Source organism: Myotis davidii, unplaced genomic scaffold, assembly GCF_000327345.1.
Source record: "Myotis davidii unplaced genomic scaffold, ASM32734v1 scaffold500, whole genome shotgun sequence".
Taxonomy (NCBI): Eukaryota; Metazoa; Chordata; class Mammalia; order Chiroptera; family Vespertilionidae; genus Myotis; species Myotis davidii.
This window is the reverse complement of record NW_006293949.1, coordinates 115465-129045: the sequence shown is the minus strand read 5'-3', so window position 1 is coordinate 129045 and position 13581 is coordinate 115465. Positions and strand designations below refer to the sequence as shown.

Sequence of the window (13581 nt, the reverse complement as noted above, 5' to 3'; positions counted from 1 at the left end):
GAGAGGGATGTCTGACTGCCGGTTTAGGCCCCATCCCCAGGACCGGGCCTAAACCGGCAGTTGGACATCTCCCGAGAGGTCCTGGATTGGAGAGGGTGCAGGCTGGGCTGAGGGGGACGCTCCCTTGCCCCCACCCCATGCACGAATTTCATGGACCGGGTCTCTAGTTTTATAATAAAAAGTATCAAGCCTGGCAGTTAGAATTCATCGGAAATAAAACTTCAAGCCCAACTGGCATGGCTCACTGCTCGAGCATCAACCTATGAACCAGGAAGTCAGGGTTCACAGGTCCCAGTCAGGGCACATGCCTGGGTTGTGGGCTCAATCCCAGTTGGGGCATGCAGGAGGCAGCCAATCAATGATTCTCTTTCATCATTGAATATTTCTATTTCTCTCTCCCTCTCCTTCCCTCTCTAAAATCAATTAAAATATATATACTTGTCACTGGTCACTCGGTTTAGACACTCCCCTGACCTTACCTCCCCTGGCATGTTGCTAGCCATACAGGTTAGACCTCCTTAGAGGGGAACAAACAAGGGGGCCTGAGAATAGCCCTTAAGCATTAAGGCCCCAGGACAATGAGGCTCTGACCCTAACAAATACACCTAGACCTCAGTTGTGTTTCAGCTCCAGGCCCAGACAAGTGACACTATGGCTGACATCAGGACCAGCTGTGTTGACTAATGACCCTAGCCCTAGCGCCAGCCCTGAAAGGACACACTGGGAAAGCTGATAAATATTCTATTGGGGTCCTCCCTTGAGACCTCAGCTGGAGTGGGGCTCTCTCCAGGGAGCACGCCCTATCCCTTCTCCGCTCCCCCCAGGCATGGTTTTCTTGCCTCTCTCTCCCCTAAGCTCCAAAGGTCCTTTTTTTTTTCCCCTCTGTAACTTGTTTCCTGAGCCCATTTCTTCTACAGGTCACTTCTTCTACCTCTTTAACTTCATAAATAAACTTTCTTTTATAGTTTGAAAAAAAAAAAAACTTGATTTACGTTATGAAATAAGCTAGAGGCCCGGTGCACAGATTCATGCACACTGAAAGGAAATTAATTAGAAGGTGGCTGGTGGGGTGGGACTGAGCGAGACAGGCTGGACATGCCCTGGAGCCAACCTCCTGCGGCCCCTCCCTGGACACCGCACCTGAGGTGGCAATGGGGATGGAAGGGCATCTGCAGAGTGAGCAGGGTCCCTCTGGCAGTTGGGGTCCCTTGACTTGGCCTGCAGGGATCAGGCCAAAACCGGCAGTCCGACATCCCCCGAGGGGTCCCAGAATGCGAAAGGGCACTCTGCAGTTGCTGTTGCTTGGCAGCTCCTGCGTTGAGTGTTTGCCTCCTAGTAGTCAGTGTGCATCATACCTACCAGCCAGTCAGCTGGTCACTTAGCTTTTTATATATATACTAGAAGCCCATTGCACGAAGATTAGAAGCCAAGCCTCTTCAGTCTTCAGTCTTCACTCCAGCCGGAGCCTTCAGTCTTTGCTCTGTGCCTGCGTATGCAAATTAACTGCCATATTTGTTGGGTTAATTTGTATAGTCACTCTGATTGGCTGGTGGGCATAGCAGAGTGATACCAATTTGCATGTTTCTCTTTTATTAGTGTAGATATATATAGATATATCCAAGGTCTTGCCATGGCTGCCTTTTTCAAGTTTCTCTGCTTTTATTAGGAAGGTAAAGAAATTATCTGTGCTGCTTACAGGAACTCCTTATTTTGGTAATATATAGGGGAGCATAGAAACAGTTTCTACTATGCACACCCACTGAATTTTAATCGGCCCAAAGATTTCAAAGATAACAAGTTTCTAACATTATTTTTAAATTACACCCTAAACACATACACACAACCAATAATCATATCCTTAACCTTAATCAAATAACAACTTGAAGCTTGTATTATAAAAACAATTGTTAAGCAATCTCAATTCACATCTGAAAATAGTTACTAACATGGTTGGGATGCCTAAAGTGCCTTAAGCAATTCAACAACACAGGTTAAGGCTATTAGGCAGAGCTTGTCATACTTACTGGGTGGTTTGATCTAAGTAAGTAATAAGTCTGTCTGCTTCTTCTTCTAGACGTTTGTTAACATGATGAAGATATTCAGGAACCTACAAAGATAGTTTTTTATATTATTGTTTTCCTCCCCATAAATCATTCAGAAAATGTCAAGTCCAAAAGATCCTGGAAGCAGCCCTGCCAAATGTGGCAGGGTTGAATCATATGTAAAATTATAGGTAGAGTTTATGATCCAGAATTCTGGCCTTTAAGAAGAGAGAAAAGAAAGGAGCACCTAAGTGAGAGAAAAGCATCACAATGTTGGGAAGATAAATGCAAAGGGCAGCTTATGTTCTATAAGTAAGGTCTATTGTGAGATACAGTGGATTTATTAATCATGATTTTTAAATACCTCTCTTTCCTGCATTAATTTTTGGCCTTCAGCTGCATAAAGCCGGTTAGTTTCTTCCAAAAATCGTTGTTCAAAAGAATCCTGATAAATCTGGGAGGGAGAAACAAAATAATGGAGTTTATTTATTCATTAGCTACTTATTGAATGTTCTTTATGTAAACAGCACTATTAATTTGGTTTTTACACATCAAACTAGGGATAAACATCAGCTCTGTAGTAAGTGAAGTAGTTAACTTACTTGCAAGTCAGAGAGCATGCTTAAAAGGCTTCGGAGTAAACTTCTATCAATTGCTTCACCATTCCTCTCTCTCTCAATCAACAGAAGAATGCCATCAATTGTCTTAGTCTGGACTTTTTGATCACTTATAATATGAGCCCTAAATAACTCCAATCCCATGTCCCTAAAATAAAAATATAATCTAAATTAATTGACAGCAATACCACTTCTGGAGAGACATACATGTTAATTAGGGCTCCAGGCTTTGAAACAGCCACTGTAAAATTACATGATAAAATCCACACATTGAATCCATATATATAAAAGCCTAATATGCAAAGTGTCCCATTGGAAGTTCAACCGACCAGGAGTTTGATCGCTCGCTATGATGTGTGCTGACTACCAGGGGGTGGCGTGGAATGAAAGAAGGCCCTAGCTGGCAGCCAGGGAAGGAAGGCCCCAGCTGGCAGCTGCTAGGGACCTTACCCATGCATGAATTTCGTGCATTGGGCCTCTTAGTTTTAAATAACATTATTAAACTAAAGTATACAGGAAACTCATTTTGTCTCTAATGAGAACTAAGGCTAAACTCCTATCTTCCTCCATAACTAAGTTTTGTTATATTATCTCCTTTGGTGGATTTCTTCCTTGATCAAATTAAGAGATAAAATTAGTTCAAAGTTATAAAATGGTCTTCACTGTACTGTTAATGAAGGCTTAATTGGTCATTTGTCATCTGGCTTTAGTACTCAAAAATCAGCAACTCTGATAATTGCTATAGGTAGATGCTAGGTACACATGGCGGGGGAAGAGCTCATTACACTATTCTATTTTCCTGTATAGCTGGAATTTTCCATAAAATTGTTAAAAGATAATGAGCATCCCTGGCTGGTTTGACTCAGTGGATGGAGAAGTCAGCCCTCAGACTGAAGGGTCATGGGTTTGATTCTGGTCAAGGGCATGTATTCAGTTGCAGGCCCCAAGCAACTGAATCAATGTGTCTCTCTCACATCCATGTTTCTCTCTGTTTCCCCCGCTCCCTTCCACCTTCTCTAAAAATCAATGGAAAAATATCCTTGGGTAAGGATTAACAACAAAAGGATAATAAGCACATTTTTGATCAGCAACAAAATAATATACACTCATATTAATTCTTTAATATATACATATAGATATATCTATCTCTATCTATCTATCTATCTATCTATCTATCTATCTATCTCTATATCTCCAAAGTCTTGCCGTGGCTGCCTTTTTCAAGTTTCTCTGCTTTTATTAGGAAGGTAAAGAAATTATCTGTGCTGCTTACAGGAACTCCTTATTTTGGTAATATATAGGGGAGCATAGAAACAGTTTCTACTATGCACACCCACTGAATTTTAATCGGCCCAAAGATTTCAAAGATAAACTTTAATTCCCATAGAAAAACTTTATAAATTATTATAGGCTCAGTGAATGTAAGCTATCTCTAATATTAGCATAAAACATAAGAAGGTAAAACTGCTATAAATGTTTTAAGAAGCCAAATGTGAGGTTTTAGGAGAATATTCACAGTATCACTTAATCTCTTCAATTAGTGTAATTAAGATTTGACAATGATTTGTAACAAATCTTTTCAAAATATTTTTCTAGCATCCTTACCAAATGGAGGGTAGCATTGAATTCTGAAGAACGTAAGTTCTATCCAGAAACAAAAAAATGCTCCTGATCATGATCTGTCAATAAAAAAAGAAAGAAATCAAGCAATTTTTATATTTTGTGAGGCTGAAATACTTGCAACTCAATAAAATAAGAATAAAATTGCAGGATTCGCTTTAATATATACTAGACTACTAGGATCAAACATACAGATGAACAGACATACCATAGAATATGCCCATACCATTTTTATTAAACTAGTCTATTATCTTAATCCTTCTGTAGTTTCCAGAAAAGGGGCACTTAAAATGATCCTATGACTTCTTTGTAACTTGAGAAGTAACAGAGGTCCTGGTGGGGTAGCTCAGTTAGTTAGAGCATCATCCCAATATACTAAAGTTGCAGGTGTGATCCCTGTCCCGGACACATACAAGAATCAACCAATGAATGCATAAATAAGTAGAACACCCAATATATATGTATGTATGTGTGTGTGTGTGTGTGTGTGTGCGCGCGCATGCACACACACACACAGACAGTCCTCGGGTTAGGTCGGACTCGACGTACATCATTTCGTGGTTACATCGCCATCTCCCATTTATTTATAAAAAAAAAGTTTAGTCATTTCAACATATGTACATATGTGCTTTATGTTTTTTTTATTATTTATTTTCCACAAGTAAAGGTCAGGAATTATTATCTTTCTTTTACATTTTTTTACTGTTTCACTTCATTACTGCTGTGTATGTGCTCCATGTGGGTTCCGACTTAATGGCAAAAATCGGTTACATTGTGCCATAGGAACAGATCTCCGATGTAACCTGAGAACCTACTGTATGTATATGTATATATATGTGTGTGTGTGTGTGTGTGTGTGTGTGTATGTGTATATATATCTCGTTCTAAAATCAATAAATTTAAAAAAAGAGAACTGAAAATAGAAAACAGGGAATCAAGCCCTGGGCGGTGTAGTTCAATGGTTAGAGTATTGGCCTGGGCACCAAAGAGTTGCAGGTTCAATTCCTGGTCAGGGCACATACCTAGGTTTTGGGTTTGATCCCTGGTCGGGGCATGTACGGGAGGCAATCAATCAATGTTTCTCACATCAATGTCTCTCTCTCTCTCTCAAATCAATGAACATTAAAAAAAATTAAATGCTTGCTTAGTTATAACTTGCATTTTCAATACAGAAAACAAAGCCAAAATTAGTTTCCAATTCAGAAGAACAGATACTGAGGCAGGCCCCTACTTCATAGCTTTTAAAACTAACATTCCCGTATTTAAAGAATTTTTTTAACTACAATATTTAGCTGAGATGTAATACTTTTTACAGCTTACCATTTGTCTACAGTGGTTCTGCCAGCATCTATCAATTTTCTTTAGAAAAAGAACACTATCCAATGAATCCGTGAGATGTACGTCAAGGACATTTTAAAGTGCTTAGTACAAGTGGCATGTGCAAAGTAAGAGCACATTTGTCTTAAATTTGGAATACCTTACATACTAATGAAACTAAATAGTACTTAATTATAGAAAAAAATGCTATTTCTTGAACTGTAAAAATATTGTATCTCACTAAAAATACCTAAAAAACAAGTCTTGTCCTAGCTGGGTTGGTACAGTGGATAGAGTGTCGGCCTATGGACTGAAGGGTCCTGGGATCAATTCTAGGCAAGGGCACATGCCTGGGTTGCAGGCTTGATCCCCAGTAGGGGGCGTGCAGGAGGCAACTGATCTATGATTCTATTATTGATGTTTCTCTCTCCCTCTCCCTTCTCTGAAATAAATTAAAATGTATTTAAAAAAAAACAAATCTTAAACATAACTGAGCATTGTGTTTTTAGTTTGTCATTTCCTTAAATTATCGTTCCTCAAATGGAAATTTGTTAGGGCTAGGAAAGGGTAAAAATGCAAGAACATTTTATTTACATTAATACCACATATTAGACTTAGATCCTAATTAAAGCTAAAAAAATTTTCTCTAGAAGCAAAATAAAATTAAATCTACAAAACACAGCTACAGTGGAACCTCAGTTCTCAAACTTACTTCATTCCAGAAGGCTGTTCAAGAAGCAATTTGTTCATAAATTGATTCATTTTTTCCATTAGAAATCATGTAAATTGAATTAATCCGTTCCAGACCTTTCTTATATACAGTACATGTCTAATGTATTGCTTAAAAATCTATAAATCAACACTTCTTTTCTTAAATTTATCAAATCAGCCCCTACTACCCTTAAAGGAATCACTTTCAGCTCTTGTTCTATAGGTGTCTTTCAGGTCAACATACAGCATATCTTTGCTTTTTCACATTATCACTGTCTGAAATGCTGTCACGGGCTAACTGCTTTTCGTTTATCCAAATCAACAACCGTTTTTCTACCTCTCCAATTGCTCATGATCATTGTTTCTTTCACACCCTTAGCAACATTTAGCATTCTCAATGGCCTCTTTATGTTTTAAAATTGTACTAATTGTGGAATTTCACCAGCAACAAAAGCATTCTCTCCTTTGTACAAGCATGAAAGGGTTGTCAGGTCAAAAACCAAGGAAGTTGGTTCAACAACCAAGATACTATTTTTGTAAACAACTTGGTTGAGAACTGAATTATTCAAGATGGGAGACATTGGAGAAATGAGGTTTGACTGTATTCCATTTCAAGCTAGATTAAATAGTGAAGGATAGAAAGAGAATAAATGATAAAAATACAAGATGTTTTGTTTTTAAAAGGATATTCTCTGAACTGATGAATCTGTGCTTTGATGTGATCTTCACAAATCTGTCTCAGCTGTTTGTACAAGTTTGCAGAAATCTTGTAAGAACAGAGATTTTCTACAGCCTGTAAGATTAAACACACACATGCTTAAGGGAAGAACACATATAAATTTTTATTATTTTGGTATTTCTACCATGTAAGCTTATTAAAAAGGGTTGAACGTCCATTTAAAACACAAAGTAAAACAACAACATTTTAACAATGTGGTGGTGAACTTTTTCAATAACCAATGTACTATAATTTATTGATTATGGCTGTAAAGGTCTTAAGGATGGGGGGAATCAAGCCAAGCCCCGCCCCCCCCTAAGACATTCAATATATAACAACTGTTACGTATAAATGCTGTCTTGTTCTTTAAAATGTCCATTGTTTTCATAAGCATAAGTCCATTTTGAGCCTAAAAAATAATTTCACCAATTTTTCATCGGAAAGGTGGGCCGTCTGACCACCACTGAATAAAATTTAATACTTTGGTTCTCCTGAACAAAACAATGCAGAAATTACTTCTAGCAGTATTATAAGTATGATGTAATTAACCACTAAGAATTTTTCTCCAACATTTCAGTTCTAAAATATTTAAATATAGGTTTCAAAATCTGAACTGAATAAACATTAATTATAAAAGAAATGACTGTATTTTTACTTCATTTTAATAGTTGAATTGGTCTTCTTTTATACTCAGCTCCTAAAAGGACAAACTTCAGATTTCAATGAGTTTCTTATTATGTATATCAAAAGACTTTCAAATTTAAAACAACAGCCTGGGTAAAACTCTTTTGATGAGCTCCGATATAATCTATAATTCCAACTAGTTATGACTTAAGTATAACATCAGGATTCCTGTCTTACCACAACAGAAAGCAAAAATTCATTAAAATTGACTTTAAAGGAGCATCTAAGTTCTGTTGGTTGGAGTGGTATTTTATAAATATGTAGTCATATTGCCAGTATGCAGGTCCAATAAATGAATTAGCAAATGAAAAGAAAGCTTAAAGGAAACCACTATACCATTGGAGGAAAGGAGTCACAACTTATAGGAAACAGCAGTCCAATTAGATCCAGCAGCTAAGGAAGAATAAGGTGGCCATTTTCCATGGGGCCTTGGGTTAGGCCACAAATGTCAAAAGGTGTCTTTATATTTATTTATGTGCCTTTCTGTTCATAATGGTCCTCTATGGACTCTCCCTCTTCCTCCTTTAAGATTCTTCTCATTGGATCAAGGTGATCCTTTTGAGTGACTCATTTTCTTAGCATTTCTCATTTTCCTCTTAGATTCTATCTTCCTACTTCATCTTGTCCACATTTCTCACCCACTTCCAGTACTTCTCCAAGTCCTATTTCTCCATTCCCTTCTGCTGTATTCCTCCTCCTCCCACATAGTAGTCCTCAACACATCTATTTATCTTCTCACACAAGATACCATATTCACTCACTACTCAACTAGGTCCTACTTCTTCCAATAAAGCTTTCCTTAATTGACTCAGCAACTAGTAACTCACCTGGCATACCACATTGACATCACTGAGTCAATACCACATGTATTCATGTGTATATTCTGTCCCCCAAATCTCCTTAATGACAGAAAGAGACCATGTGCTCAAGTCTCTACTGATATATGTTTGTTAATACTTTTTGGGCTTTAAACTAGGTGAATATAGTTAATAATAAAAAAAAAACTAATATATATCTAACTCACAATATGTCCTGCACATGGAAGAGGCTTTTATGGTGTAAGGAGAAAACTGGCCAGAAAACATACCATTACAATACACTGTGCTAGATGCTGTGATAGGGATAAGCATAGAGGTGAGACCCCTAATCCAGTCTTTGGGGCAGAGGCAAGTCAGGAAAGATTTCTTCAGTAGAGGTAAAGTCCAAAAAGACCCAGAGGGAAATGGATAGAGAGCTAGTGGGAAAAGTGAGAAATAGATAAGTAAGCTGGGCTTTAAATGCATACAGCCTCACCTGTGTTTAGTTGGAGGGTGGTTTAAGATGTTGCAGGAAAGAACAGTAGGAATGGATACAGCTCTCGGAAGATGGTAGTGTAGGTAAACACCTGTACTTGCCACCTCTCTCACAACCACATCAAAATTACAACTAAAATGCAGAACAACCATTATCCAGAACTGCTGGAAAGCTGGCTAAATGAAAGTCCTACAACTGGGAGCAGGGAAGATGGTGGCCGACAGGACAGCAGTGAGCAAGATAGTGTGAGTGAGTGCAAGAGTGAAAGGTGAGTTCGTGGATGTGCAGGGAGTGTGTGTATTTGTGAGTGAGGGACAGTTATATTCCATAGGACGGTTGGGGACTGGCAGACCAGGCTCCCCTGGCCAGGCAGCCTCTACCACCACTGCAATCTCTCCCGGAGCGGCCGGCTCTGCCACAGAGACCGTGCCATCTTGAAGAGGAGAGCGGCTGTGATAGGAAGCCTAGCTTTACCTTTACTCTGGGAGACCTCAGATACTACTTGGGACCCTGCAGCCACAACGCCCAAGGACCAGCTGCCTCAGCTGCGAACCCATGAACACTGAGACTCCAGCCTACCTGGCCACAGGCGCCTAAAAAGTTTGTCCAGGGGGAGACAAGGTGGCAGCTGAATAGACGGATGGGTCCTGTGCCTTCTAACAGAGGAGACAGAAGAAACAGCTGAATCGAATAAGAACCACCCGAAATTGGGGAATTAAACACAGCTGGTGAGGTAATCCATGGATGGAAAGGTCAGAGATCACCTGGAGAGAGGTGAGATTGGGGATCTGGGCTAGAGAGAGAAATGTGTGCAGCCGGGACTAGGGTCTCAGAGGGAGAATGCACTGCACCAAATCCCTGTCTCTTGAGGTCAGTGTAGCCCTTCGAATGTAGCAGTCCACAGGACTGCTGGCAGTGGGGGACTCCAGATCAAAGCCCACAGCCATGGGATACTGCACCCAGAAAGGCAGCCTAAAGTTCTATACCAGTTGCACAGTGCCTGGGGAAGAAAGGCGCAAGGCGGCATGGTTGCTGTCTTTTAAACATTTCACTTGCTAAACCCAGTGCATAGGAACTTTTGACACTCACCGAGACTGCAGGGGAAGGTGGTTTTTGTGGAAACTGGGAAGCAGAATAGAGAGGGAGAGAGGAGCAGGAAGCCAGCTCTGGGACAGTCCATCCCTCAATACTGAACATTTTTCTCCTGAGGACAAGGCTCCTCCTAGGAGCGCAGCCGCACCCAGTCTTGAGCGCAGCAGGGAAAGGAAGATTCTAAATATCCCCAGGGAGCCCTGGGGGACTGGATTGAGGGGCCATTTGGTCCCAGAAATTAATACAGAAAAACCGCCACCTAGGGGCCATGTCAGAAATAGGCACTTGTGTAAAACAACTAAAAGCAGGCAGAAAAACAAAGTGGGCAGACTGATTCTGTCTGCTTGAAACCAAAGTCATGGCAGAGGAGCAGTGGATCACTGGAAACTTCAACACTGTGCTATCTGACAAACTGAGATGTGGCAGGCAGAACAGCAGAGAGGGGTCTTAAACCAGGCCCCATGGGACACTGAAGCTCCGATGAAGCTAATGAACTTCACTACTTCACTTTTTTGTTATCTTTTACTTAAGAAACTAAAAATTTTTTTCACTTTATTTTATTTTTTATTACTTTTATTTATTATTTTTTTACCATTTTTTAAATTTTTATTTTTTTGGAGTAGTGTTCTACATTCTATTTTTATTTATCATTATTTTACTCTATCTCAATTTTTCCTTTATGCTAACACTTTCTTCCTCACTTTTTCCATTTTCATTCTGTTTCTCTTCTCCTGCTTTAACTTTTCTCTATCCTTCCTTTTTACTGTTAAAAATTGATCTACTTTATTGGCTTTATTGACGTATTACTATTAAAGTAGTCTCTGTTGGCCTACTTATACATCTAACTTCCTCTCCCCTGCTTCAAGGCCATACACACTTCTCTTTTCTCTTTCTTCACTAGCCAATTTTTTTTTCTTTTCTTATTGTGTGTTTGTATTTTTTGTTTTTTATTTTATTGCTTTTGTTTTTTCTCTCCTCGCATGTTCTCTTCTTCTACTAATAGCTTAGTTTCAATCACCAACTCAGGCCTATCTGCTTTCTAGTTTCCTTTTCTAGAAATAGGTGAATACATAGATTAAGGGGAAAAAATTTGTATATATATATTTTTTTCATATATATATATATATATGTATCACACACACACATATACACTAGAGGCCTGGTGCACAAAATTCATTGACATGAGGGGGGTCCCTTATCAATTTGCATATTATGCTTTTATTATTATAGATTTTTAATATATTTTTAAATTAATTTTTTCAATTATTATTTTCTACTTCTTTTCTATACCCTAATTCTCCTTCCCCTGGCGATCAGCTTTACTTGGGGTTATTGGTATCATGAATACATTTGTGTTTTATGCCCTCTATGTTGTGTCTTACTGAGTTGTATTTTGTGCCTCTAAGTCAAGGCAGTAGGAACACAGGCGAAAAGAATAAAAATGGCAACAAACAAGTATCTATCAATAATTACCTTAAATATAAATGGAATAAATGACCCAATCAAAAGACATAGGGTAGCTGAATGGATAAGAAAACATGACCCATATATCAGCTGTCTACAGGAGACCCAACTCAGAACAAAGGACTCACACAGACTGATAGTGAAGGGATGGAAAATTTTTTTTCAGGGGAATGGAAATGAAAAAAAAAAAGTTGGGGTAGCAATATTTATATCTGACAAATTAGACCTCAAAGTGAAGGCCATAACAAGAGATAAGGAAGGCCACTTTATAATACTAAAGGGAGCAACTCAACAAGAAGATATAACTCTGGTAAACATATATGTACCCAATATAGGAGCACCCAAATACATAAAAAAAACTTCTGGAAGATATCAAGGGAGAGATTGCCAGCAATACAGTTATAGTAGGGGGCTATAATACCCCACTAACACCACAGGATAAATTCTCTAAACAAAAAATCATCAAAGAAACATCAATCCTAAATGACTCACTAGATCAGTTGGATTAATTGATACCTTCAGAACATTTCACCCCAAAGCCACAGAATATACATTCTTCTCAAGTGCACATGAGTCATTTTCAAAGATAGACCACATATTGGGACACAGGCAAAGTCTCTTCAAATTCAAGAAGATAGAAATCATATCAAGCATCTTCTCAGATCACAATGGCATAAAATTAGAAATCAACTACAAAACAATGAAAAAAATCAAACACGTGGAGGCTAAACAGCATGCTATTAAACAATGACTCGGTCACCAAAGAGGTCAAAGAAAAATAAAAAGCATCCTGATAACAAATGACAATGAAAAGACAACAATCTAAAATCTATGGGTCACAATGAAAGCAATCTTGACAGGGAAGTTCAGAGCTCTACAGGCCTACCTCAAAAAACAAGAAAAAATGGTAATAAATTAGCTAACCCTACAACTCAAACAGGTAGAAGGAGAGCAATAAGAAAAGCCCAGCATAAGCAGAAGGAAGGAAATAATAAAGATGAGAGTAGAGGAGAAACAAAGAGGGCGGCACACCTGAAATTGCTGCCTCACACAACCACCTCAAAACTACAACTAAAAGGCAAAACGGATATCACCCAGAACCACAGGAAGGCTGGCTGAGTGGAAATTCTACAACTAGAAGGAAAGAGAAAAGCACACTGAGACTTAGAGGAGCTGCGGAAGTAAAGTGCAGAGGTACAGAGGCACAAACAGAAAGGGCTGGCAACTGAGGACGCGGTTGTCAGCACACTGAGACTCAGAGGCGGGGCGGAAGTAAAGTGCAGAGGTATGGAGTCGCACACAGAAAGGGCTGGCAATGGAGGACGCCAGTGTCTTTTTCAATCAGGAGGGAGACACACGTTCCCACTCTGAACTCCAGTTCTGGCTAGTCTCTGGGGACCCAGACTCATATGGGGAGAAACTGGACTGTCTGGCATTGGTCGGAACTCGAGGGCGCTTTCTCTCAGAGGTGCTTGCAGCGATTACCGTGGCACACTGAGACCTGGGGCCTCTTAGGGTAGGACTGAGGATCTGCCATAGCTGTTTGCTCCATCCTGTTGATTCCCTAAGACCCCCGCCCCACCCAAGTTGTGCGCAGAGGCTTTTGCATATGAATGACCTGGCCCTTTGCAATCTAAAATTACCTAACAAACTGTGCTGGGTCAGAGTGATCCAGAACATCCAAAAGAAGGTCCAAGGCCCCACAGCACCTTGCACTGCTTCACAGCTGGGCCTCATCAGGGCACCTCGAAACCCCAAACTGCAGATCTCTCCGTAGCTCCTGCTGGGTAGCCTCAAGCAGAGGCTAAATTAGCAACTTCTTAAAGATCCAAGAGCCGGTGAACCCAGTGGTCAGAGTGGGACCTTCCAGATCCATAAGCGACACACTCAGGGGGCAGACTCAGAGAGCACCAAAGCCCCACTAAAGCACATCTTGTCCCATAAGAATGTCTCCGGCACAGAAGTTCTCCCACCGTAGACACAGCTGATTCTTACAGCCAATTGGCCTAGAGGTCAATTCCTC

At 39.7% G+C, this 13581-nt stretch overlaps 1 protein-coding gene across 1 annotated transcript in view; it reads right to left on the bottom strand.

The window, feature by feature from the left end:
- Window positions 1-13581, bottom strand: part of CUL4B (cullin 4B) — a 48123-nt gene that overhangs the window by 17423 nt on the left and 17119 nt on the right. The window contains exons 3-8 of the mRNA XM_006767808.2: window positions 6997-7100; window positions 5600-5669; window positions 4265-4338; window positions 2645-2807; window positions 2407-2496; window positions 2025-2107 (exon numbers count right to left, since the gene is read on the bottom strand). Of these exons, the coding sequence (XP_006767871.1) occupies window positions 2025-2107; window positions 2407-2496; window positions 2645-2807; window positions 4265-4338; window positions 5600-5669; window positions 6997-7100 (584 nt within the window). The remainder of the gene's footprint in view (window positions 1-2024; window positions 2108-2406; window positions 2497-2644; window positions 2808-4264; window positions 4339-5599; window positions 5670-6996; window positions 7101-13581) is intronic.